Source organism: Hesperophylax consimilis, chromosome 1 (genome assembly GCF_061612785.1).
Source record: "Hesperophylax consimilis isolate HC1 chromosome 1, BYU_Hcon_1.0, whole genome shotgun sequence".
NCBI lineage: Eukaryota > Metazoa > Arthropoda > Insecta > Trichoptera > Limnephilidae > Hesperophylax > Hesperophylax consimilis.
In genome coordinates, this window is record NC_142836.1 from 48216990 (window position 1) to 48241570 (window position 24581).

The 24581-nt window shown below is 34.1% G+C and overlaps 2 protein-coding genes across 2 annotated transcripts in view; one reads left to right on the forward strand and one right to left on the reverse strand.

Annotated features, from left to right (window-relative positions):
* The window catches only part of Syn (synapsin), a 301930-nt gene extending 289520 nt beyond the window's left edge, over positions 1-12410 (forward strand). Inside the window, exons 13-16 of the mRNA XM_089634409.1 lie at positions 3529-3625; positions 4805-4972; positions 5716-5998; positions 10208-12410. Coding sequence (XP_089490535.1) covers positions 3529-3625; positions 4805-4972; positions 5716-5998; positions 10208-10377 — 718 coding nt within the window. The 3' untranslated portion in view covers positions 10378-12410. The remainder of the gene's footprint in view (positions 1-3528; positions 3626-4804; positions 4973-5715; positions 5999-10207) is intronic.
* Positions 12411-16579: 4169 nt separating this feature from the next.
* Positions 16580-21912, reverse strand: LOC149427039 (piercer of microtubule wall 1 protein). Its single transcript, XM_089639704.1, has 3 exons — positions 21858-21912; positions 17256-17342; positions 16580-16717 (listed from the first exon to the last, which is right to left on the reverse strand). Exons 1-3 carry the CDS (start codon positions 21895-21897, stop codon positions 16593-16595), a joined length of 252 nt encoding a protein of 83 aa, XP_089495830.1. The 5' UTR covers positions 21898-21912; the 3' UTR covers positions 16580-16592.
* Between the last annotated feature and the right edge of the window lie 2669 nt (positions 21913-24581).

Sequence of the window (24581 nt, forward strand, 5' to 3'; positions counted from 1 at the left end):
GTATAAACCCAATAACAATATTATTGAATATATAAAAAAAAATAAAAATAAAATTTAAAAAAAATGATAATAATAAAATCATAATAATAATAAAAACCATCATCCGAATTCAGCTATAGAACGAGTTAATTTACCTAGAAATTTAGGAGGTAGAGGTATAATCAAAATAACTTCTTTGAAACATAATCAGGTAGAAATGCTAAGAACTTTTTCCATAGGAAAGCTCATAGCTCAGAAATGCACAAAATAATTTTCAAGGCAGATAGAAATATTACACCTTTAAATTTATACGATGAGAATGCCAACATTTTTATAAATCCCAACCAGGAATTATTAGATTCCTGGTCAAATAAAATTTTACACGCAAAACACGCAATTATTTCAACCAAACGTATGTTGACAAATTTTCGTCAAACAAATGGATGAGTATTGGAGAGTTGAGCGCAGAAATAGAAGGATTTATGCTTGCTATTCAGGATAGAATCATTAATACTAAAAATTATAGAAAGCATATAATCAAAGATACAAATCAAATTGATGATTTGTGTAGAAAATGTTTGGCTTTTCCGGAAACTATAGAACATATTATATCGGGATGTTCTATATTAGCACCGTCCGAGTATACATTTTTGCACAATCAAGTTTTAAAAATAATTCACCAAAATTTGGTGAACCATATTATGAATACGAACCAAATTCATTTTTAGAAAACGAATTTTATAAAATATATTATGATAAAACTATACTAACAGACCGAGCGATTAGTCATAATAGACCCGATATGGTTTTACATGACAAAATTAAAAAAATAACTTATATCATTGATGTCGCTATACCAAATTCCTGTAATATTCAAAAATCTGTTAGCGAAAAAATAAGAAAATACACAGATTTAGGAAATGAAATAAAAAGAATTTGGCATTCTCAGACTATAAAAATATTACCATTCGTTATTTCGGCTACTGGCATTATACCTAGCTCTCTAATTAAAAATTTAGGGGTATTAGATCTTTCAAAAAATATATATATAAAGATGCAAAAGTCGGTCATTTTGAATACATGTAGGATAACAAAAGATTTTTTAAATATTTATGTTGAGGGATCAGTAGGATTTATAGGCCCTGTTAGGAGTTCTACCGAGCCGAACCCTCTGATATGAAAATATCTGGAGTCGGTGAATTATTTTCCCAATTGATCTCTGGTGAGTTGACGTGTTGTTCTTGTATTGTTAGTTTAGCCGGGATGCACCTGCCCACCAGCTGCGTGGGGTGCCAGATCGGGAGAGGCTGGTTTTGGGAGACCCTTTTGCCTTTCCAACTGGTCTCTTGACTTGCGCCGCGGCGGGAGGGATATATTTATACGTCACTATTCGACATACCTACTGATCCCTAGATTCCTTAGAAACCGTCGAAAACTTCGATATTTTATGGTGGCTTCACACAGCCGGTGGTCTACTAATATAATAACATACCTATATGTGTATATTTACATATTCTCCTGAAACCACTGCGGCCACGTTGTGGTACCGCAATAAGTGATGATTCACCATTTGTACTGAAGACGATCTGTGGCGAATTTAATTACTAGGGTGTCTTCCACTCCTCAGTCTCCCGTCGGTAAATATTGAATATATTAACTTTGTTATAATAATACAACAATATAACCTACAATATGTGTCAGGAATATCTTTAAACACCGGTGGATAGTGTGGAATATGTATATTATTTTACAATGAGTTTTAAAGTTTTGCATTGCTCTGTTAAATTCGCGTATAGTTTTGTATAACTATTCTTTTCAAGAGGGCAGATAACTTCGCATTAGTAATTCTCTGATTTTACGCGAAAAACGCAAATTTTACCATTTTCACGAAAATGAAACAAACTCGAAATTACAATTTTCAGGCAGATAGCGCGTTTTTTTTTATTTTTCGTATTTTTCAAGCGATTTTTTGTTATTTTTTATCAATAATTATTAGTCTGAAACACTCATATAAATTGAAAAAATCTTGGATTTTTCATTCGCCAATTATTACTTACTAGATTTTTCACTAGAAAACAATTAACTTTATTTATGTAGGAAAGGCATTAATAATAATATCTTTTGTGATATGCATAAAAAACCTTGTCTCTTAAACAATTTAAAATAAGAAAGTGGTATACTACATTATAAAATTTTCTTCGTCTGCGGTTGAACAAACTTGAATAACCATAATGAATAAGCATAAAATGCAGCTAACCTCACATCGAAAGGGTCGCGTACTTTTATTCATGATTAAAAAATAAAAATAAAAACAATACATACACACGGCGCTCCTCCAAGTTTTTCACTTTTTTGCTTCGAAATACCTATATGGTAACAATACATTTTCTTTTGCGGACAAATAACACGGTTTTTCCCAGAAATTCCACAAAAAACGAAATTTTTTGGTCCCTACTCAACTCAGCGATGGAAGGCTTCCTTATTATTTTGCCAATTCGTTTATCTTTCCTAAAAGCGACAATGACAAAAAACACATGTTTGTATTTTAGCTATGTCGCATGAATGGATCGTTTTTGGTAATTACAGTGGTTTACGACGTTGACTTGTTGACTTTAAGTTGGGTTGCAGGTTCGATTTCATAGCGTAAAAATAAATTAATGGGCTGAATGCTGTGGAAATGAGATACCTTATGTCTGGTAAAACCGTGTATAATCGTATAAGAAGTGGGAAGATTCACGAAAAATGCAAGACCGATTTAAGCGTAATGAGTAAGATTAAGAAAGGGACGCTTAGATGTTTGGGTATGTAGAGCGAATGAACAAAGAAAGGAGGGTAAGGAGAATATATGATGCTAATGTAAATGGTAGAAAAAATCGGGAAGTGAACCAAATAAAGTCGAACCGTGTCAAGAGTCAAAATAACAAAACAGTATGTATTAGACGATGTAGATATGCATGTGAATGAGGCAAGGAATGCATGCCAAGACCGAGTTATATGACCTTCCGACCTCTCCGTCTATCTCTTTGTGGGAATGGCGTGATGGTTACTTATTTCGTTAGTTTGTAAGCAAAAATAAATTAACATAAGTGCTTTTCAGATAGAGACACACCCTTGCGTTTTAGACGTTGGATTGTTGAGTTGAAGAGACTTACTTAAATGTATTTAAGGCCATTGTAAGAAAAATTGAAAAATAATACAATTGTTTTATGCTGAATGAGTTATTTTAAAATAATAAATACGGGCAATGCATTATGCATTCATTAATTTCTAAGCAGATAAAATCGTCGATATATCCAATGCCATTACAATATGTATATAATATCTTCCAATAATTGATTTTTCTCGTTAATGAGTGCAACCAAAACATATTTTTTGATGTTGATTAGATTTGTGGACTTTACAAAAATGACTATATAGGTTTCGCAAGCAATATTGATAAATAATATAATCGTCGGTAAGACTTGCGAAAATTCATGCGCCTGTTTTCTGCAATATTTTCTCGTCCGTGTTAAAATAATTACTGAATGGTTTCCGTGTTTCTAATTCCAGGCGCAAATCAATCTCTGGAAACTGGAAAACCAACCAAGGGTCCGCAATGCTGGAGCAACTCGCCATGACTGAGAGATACAAGACCTGGGTGGATGAGGTAACTTAACCATTGAAACCCCGCCTTACTCCTTTCCCTTTGGCGTGATAAAACACCTAAACTAATGAAGGTTTGGACCAGTTTTGACCAGCGCAACTTCCACATGAATCTGACAATATTTTATGAAAGCTCTATATTATAATTGACCGTATGGCGGAAACTCGCGAAATTAACATGAACATAAAGCGACATTAAAAGTTCCTAAATGAATAATGTACAACGGCGCCATCTACCGCTTGGGTAGAAAACTGCCGATTCAAATGTCAAACTGACAACTGACCTGACTTTAGTGACGTTGTTTCGATTATTTTGATATTGTATTCGGTGTTTGTTTACAGTTTTCACTAAGATAGTCTAGTTACTTGAAGTCTAGATCAGTTATTTACTGATGATACTCTCTAGTTCTACTCTCTTTTAATTTAAAATTGTGTGTGAAGAAGGGTCACAGTAAAAATATTTGTTATTTCAGGTAAATATTTCCCTAACCGCCGCACTTCATAGGCACAGATCATGGAAATACAGTTCGTTCAACTTAATTGCCACAAGAAACAACGATTGAAGCCGGGATAAATGATAAAAGATGCATTAAAATACATTTTCATCCAAATTTCCCTAAAACGATCCCTTTGCTGCCATTTTTGATTGAATCTAAATACGCATAAATTACTTATTTAAACCAAACTAAGAACCTGATAACTATTTTGCATATGAATAGTTCTTGTAGTAATTGTTGAAACAGAGTGTATAAAGTTGGCTACAAAAATATCTATTTTACACTTTCCAAGATTCTTCACAAGGAAATCTGAAATTCTTACTCTTTCCTCATGATTTATAATGTCTCAAATGCTTACTGTTCTGTTTGCTTTCTGTTATTCAAAATTATTAGTGACGAAAGGGGCTTCTTTAAATTGTTAGTGTTGGGATCTAGTTTTAGTAGACACTTTGGAGGGCCCTCGTCTATGAGGCAGAGGAGATTGCATTATTCTCAATATTTCCTATCTGTGTTCTGTGTACCTAAACTGAAGTGTTGTTAACTTATTTCTAGTGTGGCAATGTTACTGTTGCTCCCGGTTTTAATCCTATTGCATTTGCTTAATTTGGGAATTACAATTCCACTACTGCTTACGACTATAAAATTATCAACGAGATCTCTAAAACTTTGTGTGTGTTGTTTTATAGGTAAGTGAGTTGTTTGGCGGTCTAGAGATCTGCGCGCTGGAAGTGGTGGTGGCCAAGGATGGGCGGGAATACATCATCGAGGTGAACGACAGCGCCCTGTCCCTGATGGGAGAATCTCAAGAAGACGACCGGCGCCATATTGCAGACCTGGTCGCACACAGAATGCAGGTACTGGAGTGACTTTATCTTACTATAACTATAGATTTCAAATATTGCATTTTCATACCTATTTTATTTATGGGAAATAGGGAGTCTAACGCTTTGAAGCATGTAATAGAGTGGTAATGATAATAGATTTTTTTCAGTATAACTTCAATAGTTGAGGAGCTGTATTTTTTGTATCTCCAATTCCTTCTTTTTCTGCTGTGTAAATATACAAATAAAGTTATGGTGCAGATCCATTCAGATTATGTGCCATACATCCATCTAAGTTCACAGCAAAATCGTTTTAAAATCTCAACTCCAGATGGCAGTACAGGGCCTGTAGTGACTAGGTAGCGCAATCTTTTTCAGTACAACGGTAAAGTTAAGTCATCCATTATATTATATTGAAACTGACGGTTTGTCAAAAATTGAAAATACATGTACGTATTATATTTTTTTTAAACTTAGTTTTTTACGGGTCTTTTTTTTCTTTTACGTTTTTTGTACTCAAAACTTACTGTGATTAATCTTAATTTGATTATAATACATAAAACACATTATCTAATAGTTGAAATTTCTTATTGCATAAACTTATTTTACTTTCAATGTGTTTAAGGCGACAATCTTTCAAACTTCTTTGTGTTTACGCTCACTACAGTCTAATGAAATGTTTAACAGCCCATATCTGCAACTCCCTTTTCGCATAGAACTATTGTTCTCAACTTTCGACCGCAATACATTCTTAAACTCTACATTATCATCTCCAGAACACCTGCCGCCCAGGAGCCGCCACAGCTACCGCGGCCCCCGCCCGCACCAGCTCCCGTACGGGGTCCGTGACCTCTCCCACGGAGGAGCGCGCCCCCGGGGGACCCCCGGCCGGGCCCCCGCCCGCCGGACCCATGGGACCCCCCGTACCTCCAGGCGACGAGAGGGCCAAGCGGGGCTCCACCAGCGGCGAGAGGCCGCTGCCGCCTATCCCTGCGGAGCCTGATCACGCCGCACCAGGGAATCCACCCTTGTCAGCTGTTGGAAGAAGAGACTCTCAAGGTATATTCAAATTTTCTGTAATTTCCAAGTGATAATAATGTAATCAAAGACCCCAAGGTGTAAAACCAAGGGATCCATCTACCAACAATTTGTGCAACTATTCAAATATTTTTAACGGAAAACGTTTTAGAATAATCAAAAACGATAGCCATCAATCCATTTACAAGTATTTGATACAAAAAGAAATTTGCAAACGTTATAAATGCAGTGGCCAGATAGGAAACATAAACTTTTTAAAACGTCCTACGTACCAGCTAGCGACTACCTTGTGCATATTTTCATTTAGGTTAGAGTACATTGTGTATTTATCTGCATAAAATAATAAACATTATAAATTATTATTTTTTACAAGATGGTGGGAAACGAGCAAGATAAATTGCCTGTTATTGCCTATTGCTGAACAATTGACTTGGCTGTCAACAGTCTTGCAGGACAAGGTGTTGGCCCTCAATATTGTAGTGTCCTGTCAAGGTTGCCATAGTATACAAATTCACAACACAAAAAACAATCTCCTCCAATAACTTTTTTTTAAATTAAAATTTATTTATTTCATCAAAAAAATTACAGAATATGTAATATATCATTAATAAGTAAAATACCTATTTGTAAGTTAATAACAATGACATTGTTTTTTTATATTTTTGTTTATTGCAGAAACAAACAGTACATAATTACATAGATGACAATAGTTACAAAATTATAAAAGTTAGTACAATAATTGGTACCAATGACATGTCGCTGACATATATACATATGAGGTATATTATACATTTTACGGTTAAGTTACATTTTTAAGTTAAGTTAAATTAGTGTGCTGGAGAAGGAGAGAGGTGTGTGTGAGTGTTTGTGTGTGTGTGTACGTGTGCATGTGTGTCTGTGTGTGGTTGTATGTGTTATGTGGGCGAATTCAGTGTGCTAAAAAAGTTTTTCTTAAATAGAGGGAGAGAATCAAAAAATATATCGGTATTTGTGCTTGTTTGAATTGAGTTGAATGTTTGAAGGATGCGAGAAATAGGGGAATTGGCTGCAGCGTTTGTATTATTACTAGTTGTGTAAAAAAGGTTGGTGTGTCGAGTTCTTTTGGATGGGGTGTTAAAATTTATTTGGGATAGAAGTTCTGAGCAGTCTATTTCGTTGTGTATTATTTTATGGAGAAATGTCATGTCAGCTACCGTTCGCCTGGATTTCAGGGATTGGAGAGTGCAGATATAATTATTGTTGTATTTATAACCTAGGTACTTAATGAATTTATTTTGTATGCGCTCCATATTATTGACATAGTAAGTGTATTTGGGATTCCAGACAGGCGATGCATATTCCAGTGTACTTCTGACTAGTGAGGAATAAAGCATTACTAGCGTACGTGGATTTTTAAATAATTTACTCAGACGCAGTACGAAACCTAACATTTTGTAAGATCTGGTAGTGATTGAAGAAATGTGCGTATTAAATATAAGTTTACTGTCTACGTAGACTCCAAGGTCCTTACATTCGCTTTTTGAGATCACGGGTTCATCGCGGAGTGAATAGGGAAAGTTAATTATATGCTTGTTTCTGGTGAAGGACATGGTGTGGCATTTTGAAACATTGAGGTCCAAATAATTAGCTGTGCAGTAGTTGCAGAGCCTGTCTAAGTCACTTAGTAGCTCTCTACAGTCCGATAGAGAGATGACCGTTTCATAAATTTTCATATCATCTGCAAACATTAAAAATTTTGAGTGTTGGAAACATGAGCCTATGTCGTTTATGTATATGTTAAAGAAAAGCGGACCAAGGTGAGAACCCTGAGGAACGCCCGAGGTTGCGTTGATTATTTTGGATAAGACACCATTTATTGAGATAACTTGACTACGATTACTAATGTATGACTTAATCCATCTAAATAAGTCACCGTGTATTCCAAGACGAGTATGTTTATTTAAAAGAATTGAGTGAATAACGCGGTCGAAGGTCTTTGAAAAATCGGTGTACATAGCATCGACCTGTACCCTTTCGTCCATATTGCTGTGCAAATAGTTGACAAATAGGACCAGGTTAGATGTAGTAGACCGGTTTTTCATGAATCCGTGTTGGTTGTGTGTAATTGCTGTAGCGATAGTCGGGTAAAGTTGGTCGTAAACGATTTTTTCAAGAATTTTACTTAAGATAGGAAGTTGAGAGATAGGTCTATAGTTTGTAACGTCATGTTTACCGCCTTTTTTATAAATGGGAGTTATTACGGCAGATTTCCACTTATGAGGAAACGTTCCATCACTTAATGATTTTTTGAAAATTGCGCTGACCGGAATAGTGATATATTTACTGCAGTTACGTATGAAGATACCAGGCAAACTATCTAAACCAGGTCCTTTGTTAATGTCAATGGATGAAAGATATTTGTAGGTGATGTCTTCATTGATTTTAATTGAGTTTATGGCTATATTATTTAACCGATCAGGTTCCTTGACATCAGGTGCTAAATTTGGGGTATGATCAGTGAAGACGGTAGAGAAATAGTCAGCAAACAGATCAGTGATCTCCTTACTGTTGTGTGCGATTTTCGAGCCGTATGTTAGGTGTTCCGGCATGTAGGGAGATTTTCTTTGCGTTTTGACAAAGCTCCATACTCCATGTTGAAAAACTAATGTTACAATAATAAAACAGGTTCTAATAGAAGAAAAATAAATATAAAAAAAAACGGAAACTATAGAACATATTATATCGGGATGTTCTATATTAGCACCGTCCGAGTATACATTTAGGCACAATCAAGTTTTAAAAATAATTCACCAAAATTTGGTAATTAAACATAACTTGATTGACTGCCGTAATGTAGTACCATATTATGAATACGAACCAAATTCATTTTTAGAAAACGAATTTTATAAAATATATTATGATAAAACTATACTAACAGACCGAGCGATTAGTCATAATAGACCCGATATAGTTTTACATGACAAAATTAAAAAAATAACTTATATCATTGATGTCGCTATTCCAAATTCCTGTAATATTCAAAAATCTGTTAGTGAAAAAATAAGAAAATACACAGATTTAGGAAATGAAATAAAAAGAATTTGGCATTCTCAGACTATAAAAATATTACCATTCGTTATTTCGGCTACTGGCATTATACCTAGCTCTCTAATTAAAAATTTAGGCGTATTAGATCTATCAAAAAAATTATATATAAAGATGCAAAAGTCGGTCATTTTGAATACATGTAGGATAACAAAAGATTTTTTAAATATTTATGTTGAGGGATCAGTAGGATTTATAGGCCCTGTTAGAAGTTCTACCGAGCCGAACCCTCTGATATGAAAATATCTGGAGACGGTGAATTATTTTCCCATTTGATCTCTGGTGATTTGACGTTTGAGTGTTATAAAGATATGGCATAATATACTATATTTTAAGTTGTGCATAACCTGCCTCACTAGGTGAACCTGTGTTGAGGCAGATTTTTTGTTAATTATTTCTCGCATTTTGTCTATGGTTTACTTATAAATGTTTAATATAGGTTCCTATACAGCAATACATTATTTTAGGTTACAGTTTTATTAGCATATACACCAGACTTACATGTATAAAGTTGAAAAATTTCACTAAAATTAATTAAATTAATTGCATTATAATTTACGACAGTTTTGGTAGCAGGTAAGGGCGAACAGAAACTAACATACGTAATAGAGTGAGAACGAAATAGCTTTGACCTGGTAATATTGTCGCAATATCAATAGCTGAGCGAACTCATTGTCAAGACATGGCAATACTTCGACAAGAATAGGCACAATAATCACAACAATCGGAAATCGGAATGACAATGTGGAAATCTTGATGTAAACACCTTGCCGGAAAGAAATTATAATAAAAAGTTGCTTGTTTACCTGACCCTTTATTTATTTATTATGTGGACATTCACAGTACATTTTACTACAAGTTATAAGGTACTAAATATTGAATAATACATACTTAGTTAATGTACTGGTAATATGGTCTGGGATGAAAATTATTGTTCTTAATCCTTACTAATGATGTGGGTATGAGTATGAAAAATACTAAATTGGAAGTGTATGGAGAGTTGAAGAGAAAAATTTTAAATCAGAAAGAATTTGTGTGGAGAGATGAAGAGGAAAAAATGTTAAAGCAAGAAGTACACGAAGCTCACGAACTGTAATAAGTTTCAATTTTATTACATGAAGTGAACAATTTCTTTTTCTTTTATAGCCTCCCAGAGTTCCACGGTGAGTTCGACCTCCGTGCCCCGTGCCCCTGACGTGCCTCAGCGCTCCGGCTTCTCGCGCCAGGGCTCCCTGTCGGCTTCCGTAGCCGAGGATGCAGAGGACACCATGAAGAACTTGCGCAAGACCTTTGCCGGCATATTCGGGGACATGTAAAGCCTTGCATTCCATGTGTAATGCTGCAGGCGATTGAGATTTTAGACCGCATTGGGTACAGAAATCATGAGGCTGAATTTATGTTAAAATTATATTTGTAAAGTTTCTGATTTTTCTAAAATATAATTTGCATACATATATTACAGATATGTTTTGGAAAATTTCAGAGTTTTACTGAGACTTTTCTGCTTGTTCTTAGCCTTATTTTTTTGTGATTAATCGATTATTCCAAATTTGGGAATTATATATGTGTTTGAATGGTATTATATCCTTATTCTTATTTTAGATTTGAAGGTTCTCTCTTCATCAATCATCTAATTTTGACTACTTTATCAGCCTCATAATTCTTGTTGCATTGTCGAATACTGATATTTGATGTGATTCAGATGTTTTTGTAGATTATTATTATAAACCTGATTCAGTAAAGTGTATTTTAAAGTATTATTCTCAAGTTAAAAGATCCGTAAAGTATTGACTCCCACCATATGACGGGGGCTTTCAGTCAAATGTTAACGTAATATTAAATCTATTCGTAATGCTAGTCTCGACAATAGGACTCTTTTATCTTGATGACAACATCCAACCATTACATTATGTAGTAAGAAAAGATCTATTAAATTATTATTTTAATTCTAATTTAGGCAATGACATTACAAAACACATAGACACGTTATAGAGATCAAAAGTTACGGTAATTCTTGTACTTTAGATTTAGTAGAAAACTGTATACCTCGCATGAGGTTGTGTGCTTTCTCTAACTAAATTACGTAAATGAGTGCCAAATAAGCCCTCGTGTGTGTGGTGAGAAAGTGTGTCCATTATATGGCAAACACTAGTAAAAGCCAAGGAAAAACATATGTTCATTCTTATTATTTATTAATATTATAAATATTTCAATTGCTTCCTGAAGACTTTCAGCGTCAATAGGGAAAGTGAGATAGTGAACGTACCAAACACATAAGTGTAAGAAGTGCAACCTACTGTCAATAGGTCATCTCATACAGCATAGCGAGTAAGCTTATCTTCTCATCTCAATCAAACCCATGTTGTAGGATGTAGTATTCGCTGTAACTTTTAACTATATAAACACTGCCCAGGGGCTCTATTCCTGAATCGAGGGCGCTCGTAATCGCCGTCGAAAGTACGTACGTTGGTCGTCGTTGCTATTCCCTAAATTGGTCGAAGGTACATACTTCGACGCCAAACGTCAAAGTCATTCCACGCAACAACTACTGGGTATAACCAGTAGAAACAGGGCAGCGAGTGGTAGGTTGTTGGCGTTTCTATGGAATTGGCTGTCAAAATCTAGTCTAGCTGTCAATTTTTGTTTTACCGCGCGGATTCCGCAAATGTAAAAGTGGGTGAAAATTTCCCACTTACTAAGTCTTTATCGGAGCTTACAAGCTCAATTAAGAGTTACTTTTGGCAATTTGTAATATGTCCCGCAGCCATTTCTCTTTTGAATAACGAATAACTGTTGTCTGTTTGACAGTCACACCATAGAAATCCCAAAAACATCGGGAACATAGACAATATTCACAGGGGTGCCAATATAATCATCTCTTCTACCAACTTCGACCGTTCGACGCTCAAGAATACGTAAAATTGAAACATTCGAAAAAGTTAGTCGCGACGACTAGTAGTTTTTCACTCGAAGACGGCGCATACGAAAACGATTGATCGTTTAACTCCAGAATCGCAGGCCAGTACTATATCTATTTCGTTCTACACACATATTCTTTGAATGTCTATCTTTGTCATATACAAATGAATGTTTGAATTAAAAGCTTACTGGAAACGTAAGTGTGTTTGTTACTTACCAAATTTTTTGTTAATTTTATGAGACAATAACGTTTCTGTATGTTTGTAATGTCATTGATAATAGATCTTTCTTAAAACTTTCATTAGTAGTTTAAAGTTTTATGATAATTATTATCGTCTTAACTTGACATTCCTTTGAGATTCATAAAGCCACTTTAGTGATATAAGCGTCTTTATTTATTTTCATGTTCCATATATGTATAAGCTGTAAATTTATTATGATTTAAGATTTTCACGGCCAAAAGTATTTTTGTTATTTGTTTTTGGGGTATTATGCCGTGTTGCGCTAACTCCTTCTTTAGCCAACGTTTCGGACAGCATTGCAGTGTCCATCATCAGGGCATCATCAGGTCATCATCAGGGCAGACATCTGCCCTGATGATGGACACTGCAATGCTGTCCGAAACGTTGGCTAAAGAAGGAGTTAGCGCAACACGGCATAATACCCCAAAAACAAATAACAAAAATGTAAATTTATTGTTTAAATTTATGCAATTCTAGTCAAACGATATGTTTCTGTGATTTATTTGTGACAATACTCATTTTGAATTAGTGAATAGGCCAGGAATTATAATCGTATAATTTATTATATCTTTGACGAATAACCAATATGTATGTCCCAAATGTCACTGATGCTCATGTAAAATTCACCATTTTGTAAAGTTCGGTTCTAATTTGGTTTAAATACATACATATTTATGTAATTTTGGCATTTGGCCGATGCATATTGTTTATTTGTCAATGAAAAGTTATTTCCTTAGAAAAATAATTTCTGCACATTCATTTGAGTCTTTAGAAGAGAGATATTTTTATTTTACTGGCTTACTCTTTTTTGAATAGGTTTAATAATTTTTTAAAGAAATGTACAAAAAATCTAATACATATTATTGTTAAATGCTTGAAGTTGAAACATGTTGAAGTTTTTGTTAAAAATTAATATTTTGTATTGTTAGTAGGCAATTTAATTTTATGCAGCTATTTGAAACTTATTTATATCGGGGACGCGATTATTAGGATACGGTGATTTTTAAGATGCCTCACTATAGATATAACCCTCCATTTTGGTTTTGATCATTCGAAAAATTCGAGGATTCTTTTAAAAATAACAAATTGGTTGAATCCATTTCATGAACGAAAGGGTGTCTTACAAACAATCGCTCATACTCAAATTCCTTTAGTTTGTACCATTCTGAACAAAGTATCATTTTTAACTCCCTGATGTAGGTATGCTACGATATTTCCTAAGAACTTTTCTTCCTAAATATTGAAATCTGCATCAGAGATTACAGAATGATTTTAATAAGTAAATTGCTGAATTGAAGAATGTTCTCTTTAGCTTTCTGATATCCTATTAACTCGTGGTGCAGTGGCTTTCCATGTTTGTGTTTGTAGACTTAATGCGCTTTCTTCTTGTAGATCTTAAGATACAAAATATATTAAACCGACAATACCGTTTTGACTCTTATACATGTTTGTTTTCAAGGTAACATTAGGTACTAAGTTATTTTACTAGCATAATTATTGTATGCAATATTTGACCTTTAATATTGAACATTTTGTTGACTTAAAGTAAAGTCACATTTTTTAGGCCAAACTTATTACAAACGTACAAATTGTTTACGCATCTCCGTTACATTGATATTATCTGTTGAGTGATACGATTTTCTGAACCTTGTTTCTGGAAGTATAAATTTTAAAAGACTTCACGCCATTACGTTTTAAGATTATTGGGAATTTTCAATCAACCAGAATTTCAAGTGAAAACACTGGATCGGGATTGGTTGCAAAAGATTTATTAATCACATCAGATCCTGCAGCTTATCGGTATATCCAACAATGGATTTACCTATCAGATTACCAGTGTATCAAGGATCTATTTATAGCATTCAAATGCCAGGAGCACAATTTAATCTTATCAGTTTAAAATTTCGTTTTACCTGAACACTTTTTATTGTTGTTCTAATATTTCTTTTCATGCAATGTCATAAAAACTGCTGAACAATATTATTATTTTAATACAAACACAACTTCTAATTTTATTGCAAATAATGTCCCACATTGAGATCTCATTTATTTAATTAGATAATATTATGTAGAAACTACACTAAAACTTTTTATTATGCAGTATAATTTGGTTAGTCGAGATGAATCTTTCTTGGCGTTACATTTAAAAACAGTATCTACCCACTGCAAGTAACAAATACTTATTATTTACATACGTTTTTGAATAAAGGCTTGTTACATATTAATGATTTCTTTTGTTAGCAGCTAATATTGTATCATTACCATTCTTTACAATAAGTATATACCAAAGAAATGTGCATTAATAAATAAGAAGTTTTTCCATAGTTTAATCAAGTTATTTCTAAAATCGTTTTTATAACGTATTTATTAAGTAAATGTTATCCATCAGTAGTGTTTGTGATCAATGCTTAGCAAAAAAATAGTTACATATAGATTTCTTACAACGAAGAAGTTATTGAAGGTCAGATAATTCTAGAATAAGTTTGAAATTGGTACCTTTTTTAAAAGTATTTATAACTTTTGTAACCATTTCAATTAAACATAATATTTGTAATCATAGTAAAAATATATACATACACTGAAAAGAAGGAATAGAATGTTACGTAAATGGGTCTTTTCAACGTTTAACGAATTGGTAATGACGTGGATACATATTCATTTTATTTTATCCAAACAGAACAGCTTTCAGCAAGCACATATAAAATGCTTTGCGTTTCTTATGCTGTCTTATTATTGCGTGTTTAATTGTAAGCAAACCTGTCAGTGGTTTCTTCAATTGTCCATTATTTTTCCTTTTTATAATTTTAGTATTTAAAATTGTTTTACATGTTTGTTTTTCTGCATCCTTCAACATTATCAAATCATTGTGATTCTACATATCTGTAATATGTGTATTTATTATTAAATATATATATTATTTATGAAAATAATTATGTATATTTCCACAGTTCAATCATTTTAACTGCAACAAACCAATCCCTTTTACATAAATTACTTAATATTTTCTAGAAATCAACTCAATTCAATGAGACATGAATAATTACATTTATTAAATTATGCTTTACATAATTTCTGTTTTAGTTTTCTCAAAGTACTAAAGAAACTTTTTTAATTGCCGTTGAAGCTTGGGTGCTGAATTTATCATCAAATCATTCTATTGATGGCAGAAAGACATCGCTATAATAGATAACATTTGGATCTTCTATATTTGTTGTTTTCAGTGAGATTGAGCAAATGGTAAAACAAAAAATATGTTTTAGAACAAAGAAAGCATGCCATTGTTCTGAGTCGGTATCTACCTAAACTGTTTAAACTTTTTTGCTGCAAAAAACATCAAAAGATTCATGTTTCAGAGCATAAACTCATTATTATACGTAATCAGGGATTATTAATCACGTAGCCCGTTTGTAAAGCACTAACTCGTATACTATTTGGTTAATGACTTGTGTACTGTGGAGGCACCAAATGTAGTCCCTAGAATGGCGTGTTGTATATTCTGTATCATACACCGTAATGTCTACAATAACTTACCGTTACAATATTATAACTGCACTTTTCGCTTCCGTGTTTATCAGTCGAAGTTGTTGGAGCCCGAATGATAATTGAAGGATTGGTATTACATTATATTACTAGATTCATAAATATAATAGGTTTATAGATTGGATAAGGATTTCATGAGATGAAAGTATTAATTAAGCCGTTGTTGTTGTTGCTATATAAAATGTGTACGCATTTGTTAGTGTTCGCGTAAAGGGCAGAAATAAGTACTGGCGGTTGTTTTACTTTTGTTCATTTGTAGATTAAATTAACAAGCGTTTACGAAGTCAGTTTATCACTCATTTGTTACCGACAAGTCAGTTTTGTAAAGGCAATAATTAGCATAGTGGAATTAGAAATGTATAAAAAATTAAGTTGAATGAATTATTTGTGTTCACACATTTTATTTGAAATAATCTCTGAGACTTTTTTCTGCTCCTTCATTTAAAATTGTGTCATTTTAAGTATGTGGGTGTTACATTATATTATATTCTATAAAATTATATGATATGAAATAAATGCAATATTATTAAAAAAACTAATTTATTCAGTCATTGCTTTGCATTGGTGTGATCTACATTATTGCTTAAAGTCTTCAAGGTAAAGATAGCAGATATTCATTGAATATGTATCGGAAAGCAGAGGTGAGTCTCCATTAAAGAATACTTGAAATGAATATGGCCTTTAAGTGCACGAATTTGAAAAAGTAACTCTGGGAATGTTTTATCTTGTTTAATCACATCACCAATCAGTTAAATTCAAGTGCTCAACTTTCTTACAAAGGGCATTATGCAAAAGAAGGCATTTCTTGTGGTGAAGGTATAGGAGTATCTTCAAATGTACGGAGAAGGGTTCTTGTTGGTGTTGAGTGAGTAGTTCCGGTACATCCCGGCGGCCGCTAGCTGACTGCTGAACCTCTGCTGGATGGGGAAGTAGACGCTGGGAACGCTGTGGTTTCCTGGAAATAAATTATTTGATTCACCTTCCAGTTTTCATAGATCATTTCCATGTCTCCATATTTATCTTCACAGGTAAAAACACAATAATAATGATAAATGACAAAACGCATTCCTTCATGAAACTTTGGTGATACAGTTAATTTATTTTACGATTGTTTACTAAAAACCTTTCTTGTTTCACCAAATATTAATCCTATTGACTTGGGAGTAGTCTCTCTCGATTTGTTAAGCACAAACAAAGACATAGCAAACGATACCTCACTCCACCTACTTTGTAAACATACATTTTTCAAAAAATCTCCCCCTCTCCCTACCTCTTGAGGGGTTTTCCCCACTTTTTTGGTTGGACTCTGCCAACCTTCATTTATACTTCCAAGATGAATGTAAGACCAAAGTTTCATGAATGCAGATGAATGATACCATTTTACCAGTAAATTCAACATTGTTCAACTGCTGTCGACGGCAGCCATAGTTTTACATAATTGATAAACCTAGATTGGTAGAAGATGCGAAGCTAATAAGAAGGATGACACTTACCAGGAACATGCCAGCCATACTCATTGCTCGACGTTCGGTAAAAGGGATGCTGCGGTTTTACCTGGCTTCCATATCCTTGTACCGCATCTGAAAGACACCAAAACATATTTTATCAGAAATAGTTAATTATTTAATGTTATCAAGTTTAATTTGTAGAACTTTTTTTTAATTTTAATTTTTTCTTTTACAAATACAAATAATATTATCATTTTTTTCTTGAGTGAGCGCTTTTCTATGACTATTCGTTAGCTGACTAGTAAGAACAAAATACCAGAGAAACAGAAAATGACTGGGTATTTTCGTTTGGTTATTTACTATCATTATTAAATTTATTGCTCATTGAGAGTTGAGAGCTCAGTTGTCCTCTGTTAACAAATATGTTCAACATGTACAAATATATATAAAGTAATAAATAGTTTCCTTAGAAATCACATTGTATACCTGTTGTCTTCTGTCAACAAACATGTACAACTTGTACATAGGTATATAAAAAGTAATAACTAGTTTCCTTAGAAATCACATTTTATACCTGTTGTCCTCAGTCTGTCAACAAACATGTACAACTTGTACACATATATAAAGTAATATCTAGTTTCCTTAGAATTCACATTTCATACCTGTTGTCTTCTGTCAGCAAGCATGTACAACTTATGCATATATATGAAGTAATATCTAGTTTCCTTAGAATTCACATTTCATACCTCTTGTCCTCTGTCATCAAACATGTACAACTTGTACATATATATATAAAGTAATATCTAGTTTCCTTAGAAATCACATTGCATACGTGTTGTCTTCTGTCAAAAAAACATATTCAACGTGCACATATATACAAAGTAATATCTATTTTGATAAAATCTTAAATCATATTTGATTAAAGTAATATCTAGTTTCCTTAAAATTATCCCAATCAATTTATAACCCTCTTGTATTTATTTAATGTGTTTTGTTTAATTTATTAATTTACTGTGTATTTTATATCTACAATAATTCTAATTAATTAATTTATTAATTATTGAATCAATTTATAAACAATCACTAAAAAACTTGAAAATTGATATCTTGTATTTTGTGTATTTAGCGTATTATATATAATAATATTATAATGTAAGTATTTTTAATCACAACTAAATTTTAATCTACACTCCTTTTCACAATCCCCTGTGTTTTTTTCAAACATGTTTCAGGAAACCATGACATGGGTAGGGCTGGCCCTAAGCAGGCGCCATTGGAGCTGTCCGCTTCGGGCGTCGAATCGTCAAGGCGCCAAGGCGTTGATAATACCTTTCACCTAATGGCACGATTACATTTGCGAGCCGAGGCTAGAATTATGGGAAAGGAACGAATTATCACCAAATGGCGCGAAACGTGGCTTGCGGTTGCTTCGTTCCATTATTCATTTTCCATAATTCGGGGCTCGGCTCGCAAATATATACGCAATATATAACAGTCCTAACACATTGCCCTTGAGATTATTTTTCACACAAACGGCGCTTCACAAAAATACAAATCAACCGAATATTATTGATAACAGTAAACACCTACCTAGGCGTTTACTCGTTTTGCGTCAAAACGTGGGTAAGTAGGTAGGTACTGTAGCAAGCAATATGCATTTTTGGTAACCACTTAAATTGGTAATCACACACCACTCTTTATCTGTGCACTTGTTACGGGTAAAATCCTGCTTCCTGCAACTGGTTCTTCCTTTCAATTGAGGTCGTCCTCGAGAACTGACTCTCTAGTCCTCTCTTTGCGATATTACTGATTCATGTGGCTCCAGATCTTGTATGATATATTATTTAGAAGGGATTGAGGCAGAAGTCATGTGGTTATCTCCAGGTCTTGTATGATATATTATTAAGAAGGGATTGAGGCAGAAGTCATATGGCTATCTCCAGGTCTTGTATGATATATTATTTAGAAGGGATTGAGGCAGAAGTCATGTGGTTATCTCCAGGTCTTGTATGATATATTATTGAGAAGGGATTGAGGCAGAAGTCATATGGTTATCTCCAGGTCTTGTATGATATATTATTTAGAAGGGATTGAGGCAGAAATCATGTGGTTATCTCCAGGTCTTGTATGATATATTATTGAGAAGGGATTGAGGCAGAAGTCATATGGTTATCTCCGGGTCTTGTATGATGTATTATTTAGAAGGGATTGAGGCAGAAGTCATGTTGTTATCTTTAGGTCTTGTGTGATATATTTTTTTCTCATACGTGTAATACAAAAAAAAATCGACGAATAAATAACTTTTTACGCACCTAAATGGCTGTACCTGTGCTCCTGTCCTGCAGACTGCGCCCTCGCGTCCTTCCTGTATTTTATTTTACGTTCTTCCTTTTCGTCCTTTACGGTAAAGATATCATTCACACTCTCGTACTCAAACATCTTATTTTCACGTCTGAATTATAACAATACAATGGCTTTTATTAAGTTTTATCGGAAAATATTGATATAATAACAGAGCAAGAACGCCGTCAAAGCCTTAAATGGGAAGGGAAACAAATACTCAAGTATCCTAGCAACGCTGTTGCCTTTTCGATTTTTCTTTGTCCCATTTTCAAATGTCGCATTCAAAAATCCAAGCCAGCGTCTCCCGAAGCAATTCATTTCGTATTTTATTTGAAGAACTAGATAATTCATTTTTACGGGAAAATGTAGATCCCTACGGAATATCAACAGCAATCCAATAATCAAATATTGGTTTTATTTGACAGTCAGACCGGCAATACAAAAGACGACGACTACTATATTGTCCACATAAATAAAAATCACTGCCTATTTTGTTTTTAAAATTACACTTACAAATATTGAATATCTTAGTCCGCGATATATGCCAGAGGCGGATTGTTCATAGAAAGCGATTTATTATTCGGAGATTATTATTTGAAAAACACGATACTTGAAGAACACTCAATTATTGAAATAAAATGAGCACGCTGTAAATTTATTACAATATTTGGTTTTTAAAAATCTAAAATACTACGTATTTACTTACTGGAAAACCACATTATTAAATGTAATAATGTGCGTGTATTGCACGATCGATCTATAGAGGATTTATCAAAAATGCCAATAACTTGTCATCGTTTCTGAGTACGACTGCAGATAGCTTAGGTACAAAACAACAGTTCCGCTCGAATAAATTATGAACACTTATTCGCAGTGAACATTTGCTTATTCGTTGACGATCTGCAGTCATACTAGGAAACGATGACAAGTTTACGTAATTATCGATCAAACCTTTATCGATCGACAGTGCTAGATGCCCTGGAGATGATTATCATGAATCGAGAAAAATCTTGTATTTACAAATCAGTGATTCCGTTGAGAGTCATTTGTTTAAAATTCATAGTTGAAAGTCGACATAAAAAAATATGAAAAAATGATTTATTAGGTAGACACCGCTTTTCAGTCTTTATGGACTGCACGCCACTGTTTGGTATTTTGAAATAATTTTTTCAAAAATGTTTAAATTATAAGCAGCTTGTCGCAGCTTCAAAACACTCCGTTAAGCGGTGATTTGGCAGATTGCTAGATATAACTTCTTAACTTCTCGGGTTAATTCGTTCGATTTTGGGAACAAACAGCTATTTCCCGTAGAGTCAATTCGTTCGCTTTTCGGAACAGCTCGTAATATGCTCTCATACAAATCGTTGTGTCTCTCTTACCACCATAGTTAGAAATATGAACTAAGCCTCTTAGGTTATAAAATACAAAGCTTTATATTCAAATATAGAAGTTAACCACATAATTATTAAAATATACATCAAATTAACTGAAAATTCCGACCGCAATTCAGGAAAAACTATATATATTATGCGATGCTACGAGAATTTTCTGGAACGATCGCCAATACAAAATGCATTGTACGGGAACACTCTAGACGCAATGCAAGCATTCGGCGTTCCTACCTACAGTTCTGAAATGTTGTCGATGCACTGGGGCGGCTATATAATGAAGCGCATCGAGAAGTTAGTCTGTCATTAATTAGCAGTTTTACGAGTGACTAAGCTGTGAGCGCTGCTACTGCTTGCTGCACACTGAAGTGGCCGACCACCGACAGCTGTTTCCCCCACGTCGCACCTCCACAGGACTATCACCTACACCCGGCTCTGCACGGAATACAATTGATTATGGACTCCTCGGGATCACCTCAGCGCCCTGGCCCCGGCCATCGTTCCTGGCCAGCGCTGACCTCACGCGCCTAGACCCTGCGACACCTTCGCCGATCTGCGCCTCGGCCTCGTGGCATCGTTGCCGGCCTGCATCTCATCAGGTCAATCGCACCTTCGACTACCTCGTTCACATTGGAGTACCCGGAAGACTCCACGTCTTCACCAGTGCTGCACACATTTGATTTTCTTACATCACATTTAAGAAATATAACGGTCAATTTGCTAAAGGTCTGTAGGGTTAATTGCGTAAAAGTACACCACCCGTTTTGTCCTGCAAGTGAATCTTCTGCAAGTGCTTCCAGCACATAATCAGCATAATCATGGGATTCTCCCGCTTTCCCATTCTCACAACATACTAGCCGACACGATTACATTCGGTTGAACATGTTTTACTTCGAATAATTAATTATTTACTTACTTCGTTTTAGGCATTTAATCACCGGAAGCACTTTGCACATGTGATAACATGCGGGCTACTCTGTGACAAGCGATTTTGTTCACAGAACGCTTTGAAGGAGTAACTAATTGTTGACAATATCGTTTGCCGACTTTCGTATCCAATTTAATAATTCCTAGGTACGTTTGTTCAGGTTTCGAGTGAGTTTAGGACGGTTTAAATTTCATATTTAGTACACAGTTTTCGTGGACGTAAATGGTACTGTTTAACTTAAATGTCATGTTCAGTAAAATGTTGTAAACGTTTTCTTGAAATTTTAAGAGAATCCGAATGGTTGTGAATTCATTAACTAGGTATCGGATAAATTTTAAATCAACCGACAGTTTATATACGAGTGTACCTGCATACTTGTCTTTTCCGGCGTTATCCGTTACTTCATACCACAAAAGTGTTATCAGTTTGACTTATTATCATTTCGTTCGTATTATTAATTATTAAAACGCAGTATACAGTCTATAGTGATAACTTGTACGCTTGCAATGCGTTCAATTGTATTTATTGAAAGGAAACTTGGCTTTTATGTTATATATAGATTGTAGACCCTAAAAGGTCTTAATAGCTAAGCTTGCGTGCTAAGTTTTTGATAGCCAAATAATAATAACTAGAACAATAATACCGACTTGTGTTGTGTTTACACGAAAGATTTGTGCAATATTCAAAATGAACAGTTGTGACATTAATCTAAGAGTTATCAAAATGGAATATAATATTCCGAACATTCAAATGGATTTTCGAAAGACAGATGCTGCACCAAAAAGGGAACAGGATAAAGTTGACATAAACATGATTTTGTCGAGAGCTCCAATAACGAAAAAGATACACAAACCAGTACCAGAGGCTCAAGTAAACGTGAGAAAAATTATCCTTATTTATTCGGTTGCATTATTATTTTCAGATATACTATTTGAGTTCTTGTTATGTACTTGATTTAATATAAAAATAACTGTAAAATTTTATCTGACTCAGCATATAACGCCTGCTTTACTCATGTTGATTTTATTTTTGTAATTCGAAGATTCAGTACGAAACGTTGATAAGTATTGGAAGGTATTATTCCAGAGCTGGGTCAATTGTTCGTTTTACACGAATAGGGTCGCTCACGACCCACTAACGTCGTGAGCGGGTCACGAAAACCTGCTCTTTCATGAATTAGGTCCTGTAACTATTAGATCATACCATAGATGTGAAATTGTGTAGAACGGGCGTCTCAAGTCTCATCCCCGCAACACAGATATATTGATGGTTAATCTGAAACTGAAATGAATTATCACTATGATTTCAGTTTTCAGTTACCGCAGTTACATGCACATGATACTGGAATAGAAGTACAAGAGGACGTACAAAGTAAATAATGTTTGTACGATTTATTTCATATTATGTTGGTAGATCATTTTTACTTTTGGGTTACACGATATTTTATGAAAATCGTGTTTACATTTTGATCGCAGTATTTGCACGTCACTGAAAATTCCTTGATCATATTAAAGAAAAAGTTTAAAAAAAACAATATACACACATAATACAGAGAGATTCTTAAGAAATAAATGATTCAAAGATTTCACAGGAAAGAAAATAGCAAAAGATAATAAATGCAAGAAGAAAAGACGGTCTACAAAAATATCCATCTTCGGTGACTCGTGAGCGGGTTTCAATGAGTGGGTCATTTACGATCGACCCAAGACTATAATGAACGTTGGTTGAAGTAATGTATACATATGAAGAAAAGCCGAGAGACTTTTATTGTATTCTATTCGCTATAGATTTCAAAATAATTTATTTAATAACTTAGATCCGAGAAAATCCATTTATTATATTTATAATTGTAGAATTTGTGAATTTCATTGCCTTTCAAAAACAAATATTGTCAATTTTCTTTATAATATGTTTATATTTTTCCTTACAAATTAGAGAGATTTAATAAAAGTAATTATATGGAGGAAAAAATAGCAACTATAAATCGCGCAATATATTGTCCTCTCTACTCGAAGACACAGTCGTATCTACTCGAAGCTGAAACTTTCTAATACAAGTGTGTTTAACTGAATTTACATGTGTACTTGTGTAAGTCTGTAAATAAATAAAACAAAATAAAGACCATTTACAAACATGATACGAAAGGGTTGAAGTAGGAACTAACTTAAAGAAAACATATAAACGTTAAAGTTCTTCACTTGATTAATATAGGATGCCTCCATACGTTGGTTTTTATCGACCCAAAAACATATTACTAAAGTTATCTTCTCCTCCACAGGACTCATTCAGGACCATGGACTTTTTTTTATTTTTATAGTGAATACCTCACAAGAGTCTCAACTGCTCCCGTCTGGAGCCAGTGAGACTATGGCATCCCCAATTGGGGGATGTTGTGAGGCTGAAGGTAAGTGGGGAAGTGAAAGAGGAAGGTGAGGAAGTACCTGGCTATTCAGATCTAGTCACTAAACACGGCTAAAACCAACTTTTCAATTCTGAATGGTGGTCTTACACCAGGGCGATACTGGTAGTATCTTCCACTCTGGAACGTGCCGCAAATATACTATATATTATTTTAATTAATTAATTGTGAAATAACACAAAATTAATCAACTAAAATTTATTTGCGCACGCCGGGTTCGAACCCGCGACCTTCGGAATGGCAGTCCAATGCGTTACCACTGGACTATGCCGGCCGTCAAGTCTATGTTTATG

Bases quoted from the DNA above. Each gene is read 5' to 3' on its own strand.
- LOC149427039 (XM_089639704.1), bottom strand. From the start codon at position 21,897: ATGTGCAAAGTGCTTCCGGTGATTAAATGCCTAAAACGAA. The intron at 17,343-21,857 runs GTAAGTAAATAA...GGTGTCTTTCAG, and splicing joins GATTAAATGCCTAAAACGAA to ATGCGGTACAAGGATATGGA. The intron at 16,718-17,255 runs GTAAGTGTCATC...ATTTATTTCCAG, and splicing joins GTATGGCTGGCATGTTCCTG to GAAACCACAGCGTTCCCAGC.